Below are 20,119 nucleotides of genomic sequence, written 5' to 3'. Positions count from 1 at the left end.
TTCCTTTTTCTTTTTACCAAAACATTCAGGATAAACATATCTGTAAACTTAATGATCTGCGGCTGTGATGCCCATTTGCTGAAAGTCCAAGTGTCCTTTACAGCAGTGATACATCCTTTTGGCTTTATTCTCAGGACCAGGCACGATGTCCCTAAATATTGCCTTCTTTATTCCCAGCTGTGATCTGTGCCTCTCCCCTGTTCTGCCTGGTTAGAGATAAATACCCCCAAACCAGCATCGCATAGCAACCTTCTTCCATGTGTAGAGTGTCTTGGATTCTTTTTTTTTTCTTTTTTCCCATTAGTAGCTTATTTTCTACACTTTATATTGGGAGGGTCTGTATCTATATAATGCAGGTATTACGTAGTTTATTCTTTGTTATTCCGAAAAAGATTTGACATTGTGGGTCTGATAGCAAGGTCCGGTGATAATGTGGGCTTTGCTTGCTATACGTATTCTTTTAAATAAAGATAAAACTGATGTATACATAGCTTGGGCTGATTTATGTTTTCTCTCTGCTCTGCAAGGTTAGAAAATCAAGTAGTAGCAGTAGTTTAGTCACCCAGTCGTATCCAACTCTTTGCAACCCCATGGACTGTAGCCCACCAGGCTCCTCTGTCCATGGGATTCTCCAGGCAAGAATACTAGAGTTGGGTTGCCATTACCTTTTCCATAGAGAATCAAAAGTTCCCTTAATTGTTTACTAGAAGAAAACATATTTAGGTGGCATGAGAGCAAATAGAAAGTAACAAAACCATGTAAGGATTGACTCAATTCAGTTGTTTCAAAAAATAATATTTTGTTAAGCTTCTGTTTGCAAAACAAGTTTGTATGAATCCAGGGCATGCTTGTCAGGAGGGAAAAGACAGACTGAGCAGGGTGCAAAGGATGGGGGAGCAGGTGGCAGGTAGGTCAGTCTGTTGAGCACTCAGTTTGTTAATGTAGAAAAGCTCTCTGGTTTTGTTTTGTAGCAAGTGAGGTCTGTCTAGTTGTAGAAGAGATAGTCAACTAGGAGTCAGCTGATAAAGGTTCCTGTTCGTTTCTGAGCAGATCAGTATTTTTGAATATATTTTCAGAAGGTCCAAAGTTGATGTCTGTTTAACATATTCTAAATAAAAAGTAGAATCAATGATAAGAGAGTAGAAAACGGAGGCTCAGAGAAATGAGATGAATGGATGGGGGTTGATTTCAGCCCACCTCACCCTAAATGATTATATTAACTAATCATATTGAAATACTTTTTTAAAAAGTCACAATTAGTAATTTAGTCCATGTCAAATGCATGCTCTGTGTGTGTACGTGTGTGCGTGCTCCAGTCACTTAGTCATATCTGACGCTTTGCAACCCCATGGACTGTAGCCTGCCAGGCTCCTGTATCCATGAAATTTCCCAGGCAAGAATACTGGAGTGGGTTGGTGTTTCCTACTCCAGGGGATCTTCAGGACCCAGGGATTGAACCCACATCTCCTGCATTGCAGGCAGGTTCTTTACCACTGTACCACCTGGAAAGTCCCATGTCAAATAATTATACGTTTGTATGGATAGGAAAGAACAAAGAATCTGATAGTATTCCTTGCAGTACAGAGAACCAACGTGGCCCTGGTCTTTCTCTTGTGTGTACTGTTTTCTCTTTTTCTAGACTACAATTTGTGCTGGCTTCTATGAATTATGAGGATGTGTGTGCCTCATTACTTAGCTAAAATCATATAATGTCTAGAATACATCATCATCACGTGTTTAATAGCAAATTGCAGCTTTTTTAGTGACAGGAATCAATGAATAACATTGCCAAAATTGATTTTAACATATTGGGGGAATGATCTACTTATTGTTTATTCTCAACAGAATATTAAAAATTATAAGCTAATTGCTGGATTGCTGGGAATATTTAATGATGAGTCTTGATTGCCATGTGTTCTCATGACCTTGTGTGCTATTCCAAAAATACATAAAACTACTGAAAGTGTTGTCATTTAATTGCATCAATTTACATCTGCTCTAATTTGATTGTAGATAGTTTTCTCCTTCCATTTTAATGAGAAAAGTGTAATTTTTTTCAACCGCATAGACAACATCTGGGGAAGATGTACGGGACTTCACAAAGGTCCTGAAGAATAAGTTTAGATCGAAGAAATACTTTGCCAAACATCCTCGGCTTGGCTACCTGCCTGTCCAGACAGTTCTTGAAGGTGACAACTTAGAGACGTAAGTTTAATTTTACTATTAAACTTGTATCTGTATATGCTCTTATACCTGATACTTTTATATTAGTGACAAAAGATAAATCTGATACCAAAAAAGAAGTTGTGTTTTGGTAAAATGTTTCATCTACAAAGAGGTAAAATAAACTTGGAACTAGTCTTTGCAACATGAATTTTGACTGTTTGTTTTTGTCAACACAGGTTTAATTTTGCATGTCTTTCTGAACTTTTGAAATATGTAATAATATGTCCACCTTTGCACTGGTCATCTCTTTTACTCTTAAAAATAGTTAAAGCAAATTATTGTATTTATGCTCTTTCATTACTGTATTTTCCATTTTTCTCTCTCTGTGGGATTTTTTTTTACCTATTTCTTATATGTTTTGCACTCATTTTACTTATTTTAATATGTTTATTAATAATGCTTAATTCCTTGCTTCAGATATATACCTATATGAAATCTCATCAAAATCTCACATTGTGTTTCTAATTTCCTTTTTTCTTGAACATGGAAGTGAAATGAGATAGCTTTAAATAGAACCTGTAATAGACAAAGTTTTCTTAAAAGTATATCATTTGAGTTTACAAACATAAATGAAACAAAGTTTCAGATTGCAAAATTACTTTGGGATTATAAAATGAAGGATAATAGTTTATAGCCTGAAATGAAAAGAAATTTTAAAATGAGCCAGAATAAATGCAAGAACAAAATTTAAATTACTAAGCAATTATATGTCAAGATCAAAATAAATATGATTTTAAATCTTTGAATTACTTTTTTTTTGAAATATCAGCATAAATATGCCTGCCAAGGCAATCTTCTTGTGCTTGAATCTTGGGGAAAATTAAGTTTTATTGCTAATCATCACCAGAGTGCCTAGTCATAAAGAATAGTGGAGTTCTAGTTATAGAAATATTCCTTCTCAAGTAACTACAGAAGAGAAACTCTGAAGGGTGGAGTTTCCTACATTATAAAGTAAAGAAAACTGAAGTAAGAACTATAAAAATGTGTTGACATTTAACCTTCAAAACTCATAGTTAATTTATTTGTGTATATGAGAGAGAATCGGAGAACAGTAGCAGTCCAGTGTATTATGACAGTCCGTGTCTCAAAGATGTCAAAATAGAGGGGTAGACTATTTAGTTCAATTTTTTTTTCCATATAAAACCCTTTGGACCAGGGGCTTTACTACATTTATATGCAATTTTTTTTTTAGTTTGTTGAACTACTAAGAAATAAAAGGAAGACTGCAGACAAAGTAAAGTGGGTATTTTTATCCCTCCATAGGTAATATTATGGATGTACATAAAGAAAGAAATACAACACGGCTATATATGTAGATAGGTCCAAAAATACCACATACTCATTTAAAGCATACCAAAAACTTCAAACTTTTTGATAACTTTGCTTGATATCAAATTCCATACAATTAAGATATATGCCTCCCAGTCATTTTTTTCCACAGTACATTTTAGAAGAAATTTTATTGAAATGATTATATTTTAAGGCACACTATTGAAATACTTGGGATTCCCTGATAGCTTGGCTGGTAAAGAATCCACCTGCAATGCAGAAGACCCCAGTTCAATTCCTGGATCAGGAAGATCCACTGGAGAAGGGATAGGCTACCCACTCCAATATACTTGGGCTTCCCTCGTGGCTCAACTGGTAAAGAAAATGCCTGCAATACTTAAAATCTGTAAAGAAAGGTATATTTTTGATCCTGTCTTTGTTTTGCGGATAGATTATTTTCCCTTTCTTTCAAAAGGTATATAATAATACGTTCTTATTTGTTTTAGTATCTAATATATAGTTTAACTGTGCTGAATACCTAATAAAGTTTTGCTTATCTTGGTATCAGATCTAAATAACCTTTAAAGTAAGTGCCTGAAGCATAGAATTATCACACAGTGGTTTTATTTACAAGATAATTTGATAGGTTTGAAATAGTGATGTGCTTTTGACTCTTTGGATAAACCATTGGCATTTTATGTTCCAAATAGCTACATCCCTTGCATGAGTCATGCGGATAGATAGATCTTTTAAGTTGCTTTTAAGCAATTTTGATAATTTGCCTTTCACTGTTAAAATAATGACTGACATTAATAATTCTGAGTGATTCACTTAAAGGAAAAGAGAACAGAAAAGTGTGTGCCAAATAATTTTGTGCTGGTTTTTGGCTGTAACTCTGAAGATGCTTCATTTCATCAAAGATGAATGTACCAGCATTTCAGTGAGAGGAAAATGAGAGAAAGAAAAGGAGTGTAAGATTAAATCAGATTGTCATGAGATCCTTTTTTGAAAAAGATTTATGAAATACTGGATACATTGGGCAGATTTCCTTCCTTTTTTAATCCTAGAACGTATTCTTAGAGTCGGTATAGTTCATTTTTCTACTGAGCCCTTTCTACTACAGGACCACTTAATCTTCTGGTGTAACAATTTATGTGAGTAGGTAGTAAAAATTTTGATTTCATTTATTCTATTTGTGGGAGGAGAACATTGGAGAAAAACCAGTGAAGTGGTAAATGTGTTGAAGTTATTTATGAAGCTGATTAGAATTTCCTTTTGCTTCTTTCTCTTTCATCCCTGCAAAATGTAATGTCTTATCCCCTATCCAGTAATTTTACATGCATGCATGAAGGGGATTTATGGGAAAATTAGTTATTACTAAAAGGAGGTAAACACACCCATGCTTAGGTTTATTCAATTAATTTTATAACTATGCAAGATTTTTTTCACAAAAAATAAATCAAAATAAATGAGTAGAGCTTGATGAAAGAGTTATTACCATTGAAAATAAACCTGGGAAACAAGCTCAAAGGGTGACAAAGTAATTTGAGAATTGAGTGAGATTTATTGGCTAAAAAGGTAGCTTAGTTTCCCTGAAAATTAAAAGGAATAAAATAGGCACGTCTCCCTGGTATTGGTTGGGCTTCCCCGGTGGCTCAATTGGTAATGAATTCGCCTGCAATGCAGAAGACCTGGGTTGGACCCCTGGGTTGCGAAGTTCCCTTGGAGAAAGAAATGGCAACCCACTCTGGTGTTTTTGCCTGGGAAATTCTATGGACAGAGGAGCCTGGTGGGCTACAGTGCCTGGGGTCACAATAGTTGGACATGACTTAGCGACTAAAACCACCGCTACCACGTGTATTGGTTAAGGTGAAATAGATGAGTTTCTTGGTTTTTTAAGTTCGTACTGTAGCAAGAACCATCTCAGAGTAAGTGGAATTATGGTTGTGGGAACATTGGACTGGGACGAAGTGACAGTTCATCCCCAAACTGAAAGGTCAATAAGGGCCAAAAACTCAGTGTTTGCTACCCCGGGGAGGAGAGGGAGAGTTTCCCGGCAAGGCAAACATTTTCAAAAGGCGAAAGACAACCCTGTTTTGGAAATTGGAATGAGAAGTTGAGAATCGTGAGGAGAAATGAGAGTGGAAAGGAAAGCAGGAAGCAGATCATGATCAGCCTTGTAAAGCAGGTGAAGATGTTTGTAGTCTGCAAGAGCAGAAGGGAAGGGGGCATTGAAGCTTCATCTGTTAGAGCCGCTGGGACCCCTGCTATGGGACAGATGGACTTCAGAAGACAAACAGGGGAAGTGTGAGAAGTCCGCTGAGAACTTAAGGTGCTGAAAAGTCTCTAAATTCATCAAAGTCTGGATTTCATTTCCTATAACATTAGGTATATTTAGTAGAGTCTCATGTATTAGTGTGTGATTAGCCAAAACACCCTGTTCAGACACCACTCTGGAACACAGTTGAGAGGCAGCATTGTGAAGTCTGGGTTAACATAGAGATTGGTCTTTTCTTAACCCCCTTTAATCATGGATTCTAACAATTCAGGGAGAATATTGCCCAGTTTTCTTTTTCTGGAATTAAATGAAAAAGCTTATCAGTTAATATATTTTCTACAAATCAAAGTGCTTTGAAGTCAATAAAGCCTAAAGTTTTATTTATTTTTAATCATTTTCTTTTCTCAGAAATTTTCACAATATATAAAGAAGCTTTCTTTTGAGACACTCTTCGGTTCAGCTTTTTGCCCCTGCCATTCTTATCTTAGTTCAATGCATCACTATTGTACTAACTGAATTAGCTTTATCGGAACCAGTCAAGCAGTTTCACAAAGCTTTTCTGAGTTCAATTAAGATTTAAATACACACACACACACACACACGTATTTTTCTTACATTTAAAGCTCACAGCAAGCGTTGTTGTATAGTTGAATTTTAGAAATGATCTCTGGGGCAGTTCCTGTGTTTTTTAGGAAGTGTTGAAAGTGTTAGTCACTCAGTCATATCTGACTCTTTATGATCCCATGGACAATAGCCTGCCAGGCTCCTCTGTCCTTGGAATTCTCCAGGCAAGAATACTGGAATGGGTAGCCTTTCCCTTCTCCAGGGGCTCTTCCTACCCAGGGATTGAACCCAGGTCTCCTGCCTGCATTGCAGGCAGATTCTTTACCATCTGAGCCACCAGGGAAAGTGTATAGAAAATCATTTATCTGACACTTAACATCTGTATTTCAGAGTTAATGAAAAGTAGTGATGTGAAGGACTTCCCTGGTGGCTCGGATGGTAAAGCGTCTGCCTATAATGCGGGATACCTGGGTTCAGTCCCTGGATGGGGAAGATCCTCTGGAGAAGGAAATGGCAACCCACTCCAGTACTCTTGCCTGGAAAAATCCCGTGGGAGGAACCTGGTAGGCTACAGTCCATGGGGTTGCAAAAAGTCGGACACAACTGAGCAACTTCACTTCACTTCTAGTGATGTGAAAAAACTATTGAATAATACTGTTTTCTTTCATTGTTGTGTCTATTTTATACATGGGTAATTAAGTCTATTTATAGTATAAATGTTTTGACAAACACAGACCAGATAAATGCCTTTTTTTGAAATAAGTCCTAAGAATCTCAGTTTTCCACACCAGTAAGATGACTTTCCGTCATCTTTTAATCTTCACTTTGCAGACATCAACTTTTGCTTCTCAGTGGGAGATAATGAGATCATTAACTTTTTCTTAAATAGGTATCTATAGTAGAAATAGGAGAATCAAGTAGATCTAGAATAATTTAAATTTTTCTTCTTCTTTGTTTCAACCAGCATTAGCTTTTTTTTTTTTTTTTTTTTTTTATTTTTATTTTTATTTTTTTTAATATTATTTTATTAGTTGGAGGCCAATCACTTTACAACATTTCAGTGGGTTTTGTCATACATTGACATGAATCAGCCATATAGTTACATGTATTCCCCATCCCGATCCCCCCTCCCACCTCCCTCCCCACCCGACTCCTCAGGGTCCTCCCAGTGCACCAGGCCCGAGCACCTGACTCATGTATCCCACCTGGGCTGGTGGTCCGATTCACCATAGATAATATACATGCTGTTCTTTCAAAACATCCCACCCTCACGTTCTCCCCCAGAGTTCAAAAGTCTGTTCTGTATTTCTGTGTCTCTTTTTCTGTTTTGCCCAGCATTAGCTTTTGCAGGAGACTTTGTTTAATTAGACAACTAATTTTCTTTAGGCTTTTAAATTTCCACATTCATCAGTATTCCCCCACACCTCCCCACACCCCCCATAAAAAAGGGTTAGGGTTTGAACTAACTTTTTATTAGGATCATTTGTTTTCAAACATTATTTCTTACAGACTTGGGGTTTTCTAGGCAGTGCTGTGAGATTAGAGTGTATCTCCAGGGCTAGGAATGATATTGAATAATTAAGTTCCAGTCTCAAGCTCTGATTCTAGTAGACAGTGTTCCTTTTATCAGTTTCTTAGATGGAATTTCTGGATAAAATTTTGTTTGATAAAAGTGTATCATGATCTAGCAGCATTGCTTTCAGTTTTATGGATAATCGAGAATTTTGGCCAGGTGTAGAGGAGAACATCTAGGCTGTATCTTTTTTCAGTGTATCTGTGAGGTTGAGATACTCTGTGTACACCTTTATTTCGATTTTATTTAAAATTGGGCAAAGGGGACTCCCCTGGCAATTCAGTGGTTAAGACTTCGAGTGTCCAATGCAAGTGGCACAGGTTCCATTCCTAGTCAGGGATCTAAGATCCCACATGCCATGTGCTGCGGCCAGGAAAATATGTTTTTGAAAGATAATAAATAAAATTGAGCAAAGATTCAGAACATTCTCATTTTATTGCAACTCTGCCATCAATATATAATGTAGTCCTTGGTATTTAACTTTACCTTTCTGATCAAGTTTCCTCTGCAGGAAAAGCAAAAATATGATTGCACCTCTGTCCAGTACATTATGAAGCATTACTTTTTAAATTATCCCATAATTTTGAGCTATTTTAGAGCATTCTCTTTCTTTTTCCAATCAGACTATTTAAATGTGTTTGCTGTCTATAACAAATATCCTTTAATATCTGTGAAAAGGCCCCTGCAGGCACTTGAATACATAGCATCTTTTCTAGAATAAACAGTCATTTCTGTTTGTTTTGGCTTCTTTCATGGTGGACCTCAGGGCAACCAAATGCAGGCGTGGAAGATGATTGAGACTATACCCCACCCCCTACCCTCCGACTGACCGCTTTTGTCTTAAATTGCTCTAAAGTGTTTGTTCTATGACTTTTGTCTCCCTCTGCCCTCTTTGCAGCCCTATCACACTCATCAGTATGTGGCCGGAGCAGTATGAGTGAGTATCCACTGCTCCGTATGCACAAGACGGATGTTCTGATCAGTTTCACTAGCATGGGGTGATTACTAAACTCTTATCCTAAAATAATAGTTCTGCCTCCTGGGTAACAATCCTAGTGGTTTGTTTGCATGTCAAATTCATGATTTAACTAAGCTAACATTCCTAATAGTAACATCTGTCAATATTTGGGCATAAAACTGTTTCATTGCTTTCTCTCTTCCAGCCCATCACAGTCTCCTCAGCTGTTTCATGATGATACCCATTCAAGAATAGAACAGTATGCTACACGGTGAGAAGCTTTGCTGGGATCCCTCCACCGTACTGCCACCCAGAATGTATCTCTTTCTGTATTAATCTTATATCATTTACATGCCTTGATTTAAGAGATGTAGTTTTGCAGGAGTCCTATTCTCTTATAGAGTTCTGCAACTCTATTGCAGGAGTTCTATAAATTCTATTATATTTGAAATCTGGGCTTTCATCTTTCTATACTGTAATTTGCACTTTACCAAACACTTGCAGTATATTCTACTGAGTAAATCTCCATGGGATGTGATTAGTGAGCTCATGAGAATGCAAACACTGTACAAACAGGATTTAGATAATGTAACCCAGTTTCAATGAATGAAAGTATTGAAAGTGTTCTCAGGAGATGGTGTACATATGAATTACAATGTAATTAAATGTATGCTAATACTTTACCATAGAGGTTTATTTTGGAGTTTCCAAACAATATAAAAGTATAAGCTGGTCTTATTGGGTTGTACAAGCTTTTAACAAATATGTACTAGGCATTGACAGTGCTAGTAACTGGCTATGCTTTAAAAGGTTATAGTTCCACCTATGGTTGCTGAGGGGAAGGATGATGGGATGGGACAGTCAGAGAGTTTAGGATAAATAGGTACACACTACTGGATTTAAAATGGATAACCAACAAGGACCTCCTGTATAGCACAGGGAAGTCGACTCAATGTTACGTGGCAGCCGGGATGGGAGGAGAGCTTGGAGGAGGATGGATACGTGCATATGTGTGTCTGAGTCCCTTTGCTGACCACCTGAAGCTATCACAATATTGTTAATCCCCTACACTTCAAAATAAAATGAAAAGTTTTTTTAAAAAGGTGTGAAAAATCTTAAGGACAAATATAACACCTGAAAAAAATAATAAATAAAAGGCTATAGTTTAAGCAACGTAATAAAAACAGTCACATTTGAGCTGAGTCTAGGCCAAGTAGAAATTTTAGGAAAAAGTGGAAAAACATGCCTAAAAGCATTGAACTCAGAAAGAATACAGTTTATTTAAAGAATGGCAAGTAGAGAAAGGGGCAAGGACAAGACAGTCACAGTGAAGGGACGGAAGCTGAAGTCCAGTAATGTGGGGCCCACTTGCTAAGGATGGACTTCCCTGATAGCTCAGGTGGTAAAGAATCTGCCTGCAGTGCAGGAGACCCTGGTTTGATTTCTGGGTCATGAAGATCCACTGGAGAAGGGATAGGCTACCCACTCCAGTATTCCTGAGCTTCCCTTGTGGCTTAGCTCTTAAAGAGTCTGCCTGCAATGCAGAAGACCTGGGTATGAAACCTGGGTTGGGAAGATCCCCTGGAGAAGGGAAAGGCTACCCACTCCAGTATTCTGGCCTGGAGAATTCCAAGGACTGTATCATCCATGCGGTTGCAAAGAGTTGGACACGACAGAACGACTTTCACTTTCACTTGCTAAGGAGTAAGAATCTGTCCTTTGGTAAAGAGGAGTTAAGGAGAATCTTTAAAGATGAGAGGGAGAGGGACATAATCAGATGTGTGAGAGAGTGACTTAAGAGAAGACTGACTTAAGAGTCTGAGAGATGGTTCACTAGGAAACTACATAACATGATGTAAGATAAAAGTCTTTAGGCCTGAAGGCGGTGCTGATAGAAATAGAACTCAACATTAGATGTTGTTCTCATTTCAACGTCTTGTTAGGGAATTTGAGCTGTTCTGGATTTTGTGGGAATTAGGACAGTTTAAGAAACACTGAGGCTGTAACCAATCAACTATACCCTATGTGGCCACATTCTCTAACCTCTTCATTTTCGTTTTTCAGACTGGCCCAAATGGAAAGGACTAATGGATCTTTCCTCACTGATAGCAGCTCTACCACAGGAAGTGTGTAAGTAAATCATGAAATTAATGCTGCCTTGAAAAGCTGGTTCTTATATTATGGCTGTCGGAAGTAATCTTCATTGACTGTGGCTCTGAATTTTGATCCAAATCAAAATTGATGTGTGGTTATGAAAATGTCTACATAGATTTTATGGTTTCAAGCCATGATAGTATAAATTTGATATGTTTATTTATTTAGTTTCATATAAGTTACTGAAAATCCTATATTTGGCTACTCGTCTGCCCTAGGAAAATCATATTATTTATTTATAAATACAGGTATAGATATTCATTCCATTTATCTGATATTGTTAATTTAACAGATGTAATTCTATAGAATATGTGCCATTCTGTAAAATTCTTTTCCTTCTGCATGCTCATATTTTCTCCATAATCTCTGCCACTTAATAGTTATGACCTACACAGGCTTGGACATTTACTCCTTACCCTTCACTGGAAAGTGTTAACTCCTCTGCCAATAGTTTGATTTTATTAGCAACTAGGAAAAGCCTCATTAACTTTAGAATGCTTTTTAGAAACCTTTCTTGGCAGATATTTTATCTCTGATTATTCCACTGTCATGTGCCATCTTGCTTTTATAGCTTTTCCCACCCTCCACCACCTTGGAATTAACATTTTCAATTCTGAATGGTGTCTCTGATTTCAGCAGTGTCGAGTTTAGTTGACTCACCCAGTCATTGTGGTTTGGATCTGGTGGGAAGTTCTAAGGTTGCCAGGAAAGTTGTCGAACTTGGTTCTTAGGTATTTTATACTAAATAAGATTATAGAGACACTCAAGTTGGAATACCTAAGATACTCTAACATGAAATGTCTCCTGGTCAATATTTTTTAAAAATTGTTTTACTGTCATTAAGCTTATAAATAAAAGTTCTCAGGAGATTTTTCAATTTTCAATTTCAAGAAATAGCAAGTTAGTACTTTATAACAATATAGTAGTGACTTATAGATTATTATTAATGTACTGTGTGTTTGGAACAATTCCCAAACCAAGGTAATAGCATATTCATAATGCTTGTTTCATATTTAAACTCCTAGTATGTATTTCTTATAAAGCAGTTAAGTATCTTGAATATCCTAAATCAACATATTTTCCATCAAAGTTGAGAAATAGCTAAATAATTAAAGAAAATTTAAAAATACTAATTAAAACCAAACTTAAATTCTTTAAATGTGTTTTTCACACCTTGTGATCCAAGTAAAGGCAGTAATCAAATTTAGTATTTCCTATTTTCAAATTAGAATAGACCCTATTGATTTTTAACTTTAGCACTAATGTCTGAGAAATGACAAAATAATCATATGACTAACAGCTGAATACATTATAATATACTGTCAAGAGGTATATTAACTCATTCTTCCATCCAAAAAATTACTTATTGCATGCCTGCCTTGCAGTGGTGTTCTGGAGGCAGTTGTAAGAGCTGGTTGCTAAATTTTTAAGATGTTTGCAAGCTGCTTGTTAAACAAACACATTATTAAAATTCATTTGTATATACTTATGGACTGTAGCCCACCAGGCTTCTCTGTCCATGTAATTCTCCAGGCAAGAATACTGGAGTGGATTGCCGTGCCCTCCTCCAGGGGATCTTCCCGACCCAAGAATTGAACCCGTACGTCTCCTGCATTGGCTAGTGGGTTCTTTACCGCTAGTGCCACCTGGGAAGCCCATGTATATACTACAAACCAGCAGATTAGATTAAAATAGTAACAAAAGTAATACTCAGAACTCATTACATCTTAGTTATTTCACCTCATTTTACTCTTACCTGTGCTCTTGGGGAGTCAGGGGCTGTGCAGCTATATGTCTTTTTTCAGCTCTATATTCAGTGACGTCATTAGCTTAAATTGGCCATAATGAAAGTATTTAAACCATAAAAATTAAAAATGCTGCAAAGCAGAGCCTTTTTGTTTGTTGATCTTGTAGAGAACCTGCTGGTGAACACTCAGCAGCACACTCCTGACATGCGCCCAGTTCTGTAAAGGCTGATGCCGTCTTCAGGAATCTTACGGGCTAGCGGGGAGATGGATAAGTGGTCCCACAGAGGAGGAACGTGGTGAGGGCATTTAAAGTAGACAGAATAATGGGACCCGAAGAGGCCCACATCCTAATCCCTGAAACCTATGGCTGTGACTTTACATGGCAACAGGGACTTTGCACAAGTGACTAAATTAAGGATTTTGAGATGGGGAGGTTAGCCTGGGTTATCTGGGTGGGCCCAGTGTAGCCGCAAGGGTCTTTGTAAGATGGAGGAGAGTCAGAGTTTGGGAGAGGGGAGGTAACCATGGGAGCAGAGGTGAGAATCAAAGAGACTTTAGAGGGTGCTGCACTGCTGACTTTGAAAGTGAAGGAGTATGAAGGCCTTGGGATACTGGAAAAGGCAAGAAGCAAATTTTCCCTTTTGTGGGAGATTAGGTGAATAGTGTTAAGAATGTATAAACCACTAAAGAGAAATTGTTGTCTAGCTACTGATACGTTAATATTTTTAATGACTATTTTAATAAGTCTTACTTTGATAAAGCCAATCTGGAAGTCCTTTGCTCTCCCACACTTTAAACTACTGAGTGTTTTGGGGGTCTTTTCCTGTGAACATGTAGAGATCATTCAAGTGAGAACATTAGCAAGGACTCAACCTTTGAAGTCCTACTTTGGACCTAAAGTCTGGTGTTTTGACAAAATTTGTTGTTGTTTTTTAGTCACTAAGTCATGTCCAAATCTTTTGTAACCCCATGAACTGTAGCCCACCAGGCTCCTCTGTCCATGCGATTTCCCAGGCAAGAACCCTGGAGTAGGTTGCCTCTTTCTTCTCCAGGGGATCTTCCCAACCCAGCAATCGAACCTGTGTCTCCTGAATTACAGGTGGATTCTTTACAATTTTGCCACCAGGGAAGCCCCAAATATTTTCATTTTAATCTGCATTATTGACTTGACAAAGTGAATAAGTATTACAATAACAAATATCTTTTCTCCCAGTGGATAGCTCATCCCAATGAGGGTGACTTTTCCCTCCTACAAAGAATGCTCAAATTACTGCACAATTACACTCATCTCACACACTAGCAAAGTAATGCTCAAAATTCTCCAAGCCAGGCTTCAAGAGTATGTGAACCATGAACTTCCAGATGTTCAAACTGGATTTAGAAAAGACAGGGGAACCAGAGATCAGATTGCCAACATCTGCTGGATCATTGAAAAAGCAAGAGAGTTCCAGAAAACATCTACTTCTGCTTTATTGACTATGCCAAAGCCTTTGACTGTGTGGATAAACTGTGGAAAATTCTGAAAGAGACGGGAATACCAGACCACCTGACCTGCCTCCTGAGAAATCTGTTTGCAGGTCAGGAAGCAACAGTTAGAACTGGACATGGAACAACAGACTGGTTCCAAATAGGAAAAGGAGTACGTCAAAGCTGTATATTGTCACCCTGCTTTTTTAACTTATATGCAGAGTACATCATGAGAAACACTGGGCTGGATGAAGCACAAGCTGGAATCAAGATTGCCAGGAGAAATATCAATAACCTCAGATATGCAGATGACACCACCCTTATGGCAGAAAGTGAAGACCTAAAGAGCCTCTTGATGAAAGTGAAAGAGGAGAATAAAAAAGTTGGCTTAAAGCTTAATATTCAGAAAACTAAGATCATGGCATCCGGTCCCATCACTTCATGGCAAATAGATGGAGGAACAGTGGAAATAGTGGCAGACTTTCTTTTGGGGAGCTCCAAAATCACTGCAGATGGTGACTACAGCCATGAAATAAAAAGACGTTTACTCCTTGGAAGAAAAGTTATGACCAACTGAGACAGTATATTAAAAAACAGAGACATTACTTTGCCAACAAAGGTCTGTCTAGTCAAGGCTATGGTTTTTCCAGTAGTCATGTATAGATATAACAGTTGGACTATAAAGAAACCTGAGCACTGAAGACTTGATGCTTTTGAACTGTGGTGTTGGAGAAGACTCTTGAGAGTCCCTTGGACTGCAAGGAGATCCAACCAGTCTATCCTAAAGGAAATCAGTCCTGGGTGTTCATTGGAAGGACTGATGTTGAAGGTGAAACTCCAATACTTTGGCCACCTGATGTGAAGAGCTGACTCATTGGAAAAGACTCATGCTGGGAAAGATTGAAGGCGGGAGGAAAAGGGGATGACAGAGGATGAGATGGTTGGATGGCATCACCAACTCAACGGACATGAGTTTGAGTAAACTATGGGAGTTGGTGTTGGACAGGGAGGCCTGGCATGCTGCAGTCCATGGCGTCACAAAGAGTCGGACACGACTGAGCAATTGGACTGAACTGATTTGATTCCCTCCTTTGAATTGACAGTGCTCTTCATGAAAGCAGGGTTAAGAATGAAACCTACTATTTTCCTGGCTTTCCTGCTAAGTTTCCCATCTAATAATTTAGCATCTTGGATCATAGGATCATAGTGTTTGCTACCCTTATCAAGACATGTTGTTAGTCTTTCTTTGCTTTTAGCTTGGATCAAATCTTATCTGTTTCTTATAGGACCTTACTGTAGTAGCAGGAAGTATATGTGCAATATGAGCTTCCCAGGTGGCGCTAGTGGTAAAGAACCTGCCTGCCAATGCAAGAGACTTAAGAGATGCAGATTCATTTCCTGGGTCAGAAAGATCCCCTGGAAGAGGGCACGGCAACCCACTCTAGTAACCTTGCCTGAAGAATCCCATGGACAGAGGAGCCTGGCAGGCTACAGTCCATAGCGTCGCAAACAGTCGAGCACACTGAAGCTACTTAGCACACACACGTATGCAATATAGTCTAACCGTGGCCTTTTCCTAGAAGTCTCTTAAGGCTCTGGCAATGGTAGGATCCTGATACAATCCCCAAAGACAAAAGATGACAGTATTCAGTGCCACCTAACAATATTGCCAACTTTTGAATGAGGGATCAGTGGCTTTTTAAGGCAGACTTGGCTCTTCTGCATCACCCTCAGATCTGTCTTGAGGCAACCAACATCAGTATTAGCAATTTAAATCCCAAGATATTAGTAATTTTTATTGTTGTTGGGAAGGGTTAAAAAAAAAAAAAAAACTCAGAGTGCCTTAAGCCAAAAATTGTATGTTAGCAAACTTCCACAATCATTTTGCACTTTTTTCTCTCTCTTGAATTTTCCACCTTACCCCTAGGCTCTCTTGAGTTGAGGTTTTTGTTATTCCAAGCAAGGGTGTAGAAATATTACTAAATATCTCTTGAATAATAATGGTGATGGTGCAAAAACAACCACCATCTCCTCCTTGATATAGATAGAGATTCCTCTAAAAGCCAGGCAGGGCCTCCCTGCTGACTCAGTGGTCAAGAATCTGCCTGCAATGCAGGAAATGCAGGAGACATGGGTTTGATCCCTAGGTTGGGAAGATCCCCTGGAGGAGGAAATGGCAACCTACTCCAGTATTCTTGCCTGGAGAATCCCCACGGACAGAGGAGCCTGGCGGGCTACAGTCCATAAGATCTCAAATAGTTGGACACAAGTGAAGCAACTGAGCATGCACGCAAGAGCCAGGCAGCCACTGTTCTAAGCACTTTGCCCACCGTCGCTTATTCAGTTGTCCATGATGCTCTTGTTCTCATCACACCACTTTATAGAGGAGGAAATCAGGACCCCACAAGGTGAAGGAGGTTGCCCAGGGTCTCGTAGTCAGTGGTGGAGCTGGGATTCAGACTCAGGCATCCTGGCTCCAGGCACAGGGACCCCTGACCATGCCTGACTGCCTCACTTCGCTGCCTCAGCTGGTGTGGGAAGGGAGAGGGCTTCCTGCAGTGGGGGAGGTGGGAGGGTCAGAGCATCCGCAGATCCTTCCAGCCCCCTCTGTCCTTGTTCTGCTTCTGCTCATGTCCGTCTGTGCTCCAGCTTCACAGTCCGGACCCAGGGAGATTTTGTAATTCACCATCTGCTGGCCCCAACCTCCCAGATTTGGTTTTTAGGTGGTCTCAGCTGTCGACAGTAAAAGAAAGCCCCTGCCTTGAGGTACGGATTTTGAGACTTGAGCTTGTAATTCTAAGTTACCCCAGGCCCTTTTAGTCATTTGTATCTCTAGAAGCAATCATCCTATCCTGCAATTTGAGCCATTCTCTGTCCCTCAGATTGGTCTCTGGAACCAGTTCCCTGGCTCCTCACAGCATTCATCTTCCGTGAAAGTGTTAGTCACTCAGTTGTGTCTGACTCTTGCGACCCCATGGACTGTAGACTGCCAGGCTCCTCTGTCCATGGAATTCTCCTGGCAAGAATACTAGAGTGGGTTTCCAAGTCCTCTTCCAGGGGATCTTCCCAACACAGGGATCAAACTGGCGGCTCTTATGTCTCCTGCATTGGCAGGCGAGTTCTTTATCACTATCGCCACCTGGTGAAGCTGGTTAATTATTAAGAGTTGTTGACCCTTCATGCATCATGGGCTGCTACTTCTTCAGCCTAGACCTGAATCAATCTCATGGCATTTTGCCTCACATAAACCTAATCCACAATACTCCCTTTTCTTCTGAAAGTCTAACTTGGAAATTGTAAAGGCATTCATTTTAAGGATACTAATTTTCTTTCAGGGCTTCCTGAGTAGCTCAGTTGGTAAAGCATCTGCCTGCAATGTTCAATTCCTGGGTTGGGAAGTTCCCCTGGAGGAGGAAATGGCAACCCACTCCAGTATTCTTGTCTGGAGAATCCCATGGACAGAGGAGCCTGGCGGGCTACGGTTCTTGGGATTGCAAGTCAGACACGACTTAATTTTCTTTCATTTCAAAGAATGAACCAGGCCCATCTCAAAAAGAGACAGGACCCAGGATAGTCCTGGGAAATCTGAGTAGCTGAAACCCAAGGACATTTCCTTAGGCCATTGCTATCAGGGTATCTCGCTCCACCTCCCCTCTCGAGTGAACTTGTAGTATGTGGACGGATCAAACTGGGGAGCTGGCACGATTTGCACTGGCCTTGCTGTTTGCATCTCTGGAGCCTGGAACAAAACAAATCTTTAAAGGAAGGAAATTATTGTTATTTTTGTTTATGTCTTACTTGCAAAAGGTCATCCAATGAATCACAGTTCTTTTGTCACTGGATAAGTACTAATTTTGTAATCCAGACAGTGTTTACTATGCATGACTTAAATACAGTGTAATGGTGTTCTGTCTAATTGTATTTCATTGGTACAGTCCCACATGTTGGTGGCATTTTCTGTTTTAGCGCTGGGCACACTATTGATGTTGAATGACTTTAATCTGGTACCTCATGACTCTATAATTAAGAACTCAAATATATCTATTTTTATATTTAACTTTTAGGACTAATAGTCTGTGAAAACCACTTAAGACTAAAATTATAGGTTATATACGAATGATATTTAAATTCTTAGTTTTGGAAAAATTGTCTTAATTTTCTTCCAGACACCTTATTGAAAGAATGTAATGATAGGGATGATGATGGTAATTATATTTTAAAAATAATAATATTATGTTAAAGCCCCATACACTTCGCAAAAGAAATGAATCTATATAAATGTCGACAGCAAGATGCATCTCAAGTCAAATTTTAACTCAGCTATTTGTATTTGTTTCACTGTAGATAGTCCCCAGATATCCAAAACAGATATTTAGTTGGTGTTAATATTGAGCATTAAGTATAATTCCTGAGGTCAGGTGCCTGAAGTCATAAGTGCTCCAAGGACATAAATGGATTAATGTCAGGGTATATGGGAAGGGAATCATGTGAGGGTCTATGATCCAATCATAGGTCTGCCAGGGAGCTTATAGGGACCAGGCTTTCCTCTAACTCATCTTATCCTTATAGTATTTTTTTTTTTAACTTTTACTCTGGTCTTTGATTTTCTTTTAGGTAAGTTACTCATAGGCATCATATAATTAATTGTTTTTTAAAACCAATGTGAGCTTCAGTTTGTCACTCTTATTTACTACAATCCCTGAGATTACCACTTGATTGGGTTCTGTTTTGCATTATTGTCGCTCTTTCTTTCTTTTGCCTTATGGACAAAGTGCTTTGTTGTACATTTATGAACCTGGCTGGTCAGAAGAATGGCTAGGTTAGGACTATAGGCATTGACCAGTATCTTTGGACACTAAATATTATGGAGAGTAGGAGGCTAAACCTTTTTCTTTCTTTATATATGATTTACTGTTTTGTTTTGATTTCTGGCTGATTGCTTGTGATGCTTTATTCTGATGAGATGATAAAATTTTCACTTAGATATATATGAGTATTTTTCTTTTGTTACTATTTCTTTTTTGCCTACTCAGTCTTTTTGGTTTCTATACTCATTGTTTTTGTCCTAAGACATATTTTAAATGTTCTTCTTTACTCCTACTTTTTAATTATTTTATTATTTGTTTAATGCACACTGTATCTTTCTAATTTGTCCATTTGTGTCTGTCCATATATCAGATCTGTACTTTATAATACCCTCTCATTACAGTCTTTCTCTTCATTTAAATTGGGTGAAGTGACTCCAAGCATTACTGAATTAGGGTCTTGTCATCCTTAGCAGCTAATTGGTGTCCCAGTGGTGTTGCTCCATTAGCCTCATAGCCTTCTCTGCTCCTTCATAATACAGTTAGGTTTAGAGCACAGTAATAAATTACCCATTTATTCTCTATCAAGAAAATACCCTCTCCCTCCTCACAATACACATGCACATACCTCCTTGCCACGTTTCTGTTTGACTCCGCTACATGGGCATCCTAAGAGCTTTGCGTTCCGCTCTCAAACCCTGCTGCCCTGCAGCAATGCAGGAGCCATTCTCTCCTCTTCTGCTCATCCTTCTAAATTTAGGAGCAAGTGTGAGATTCTTCTCAAGGCTCCCTTATTTATTTCACAGTGATACCGCGTTTTTGCAAGACTGGTCATCAAAGGATGATGCCATAGCTTATTTCAATCCTTCCCATCTATGTTTCTTATTTCCAGTTTAGTCCTTCTTTATTCATTTGATAATAGAAGGAAGGTGAGGTTAGGGAAATTTACTGATAAAGGGGCAATGTAGACCAACAAGAGGCTCATTTGAACCTTTGCTTTGGCTGTTTCGCAGCCCTAACATTCATTATTTTCATTTGCTTCTTTATATCACTCTGATCTCAATGATCAGGACACAA

The 20,119-nt window shown here is 38.7% G+C and overlaps 1 protein-coding gene across 8 annotated transcripts in view; it reads left to right on the top strand.

The window, feature by feature from the left end:
- UTRN (utrophin) overlaps positions 1–20,119 on the top strand; it is a 538,989-nt gene that overhangs the window by 501,598 nt on the left and 17,272 nt on the right. For all 8 annotated transcript variants that reach the window (XM_065931202.1, XM_065931205.1, XM_065931203.1 and 5 more), the window contains 4 exons: positions 2,069–2,205; positions 8,809–8,847; positions 9,074–9,139; positions 10,933–10,998. In XM_065931202.1, the coding sequence (XP_065787274.1) occupies positions 2,069–2,205; positions 8,809–8,847; positions 9,074–9,139; positions 10,933–10,998 (308 nt within the window). The remainder of the gene's footprint in view (positions 1–2,068; positions 2,206–8,808; positions 8,848–9,073; positions 9,140–10,932; positions 10,999–20,119) is intronic.

This window comes from Muntiacus reevesi, chromosome 3 (assembly GCF_963930625.1).
Source record: "Muntiacus reevesi chromosome 3, mMunRee1.1, whole genome shotgun sequence".
Classification (NCBI taxonomy): Eukaryota; Metazoa; Chordata; class Mammalia; order Artiodactyla; family Cervidae; genus Muntiacus; species Muntiacus reevesi.
Note: the sequence above shows the minus strand (reverse complement) of the source record. Positions and strands in the feature narration are given on the sequence as shown.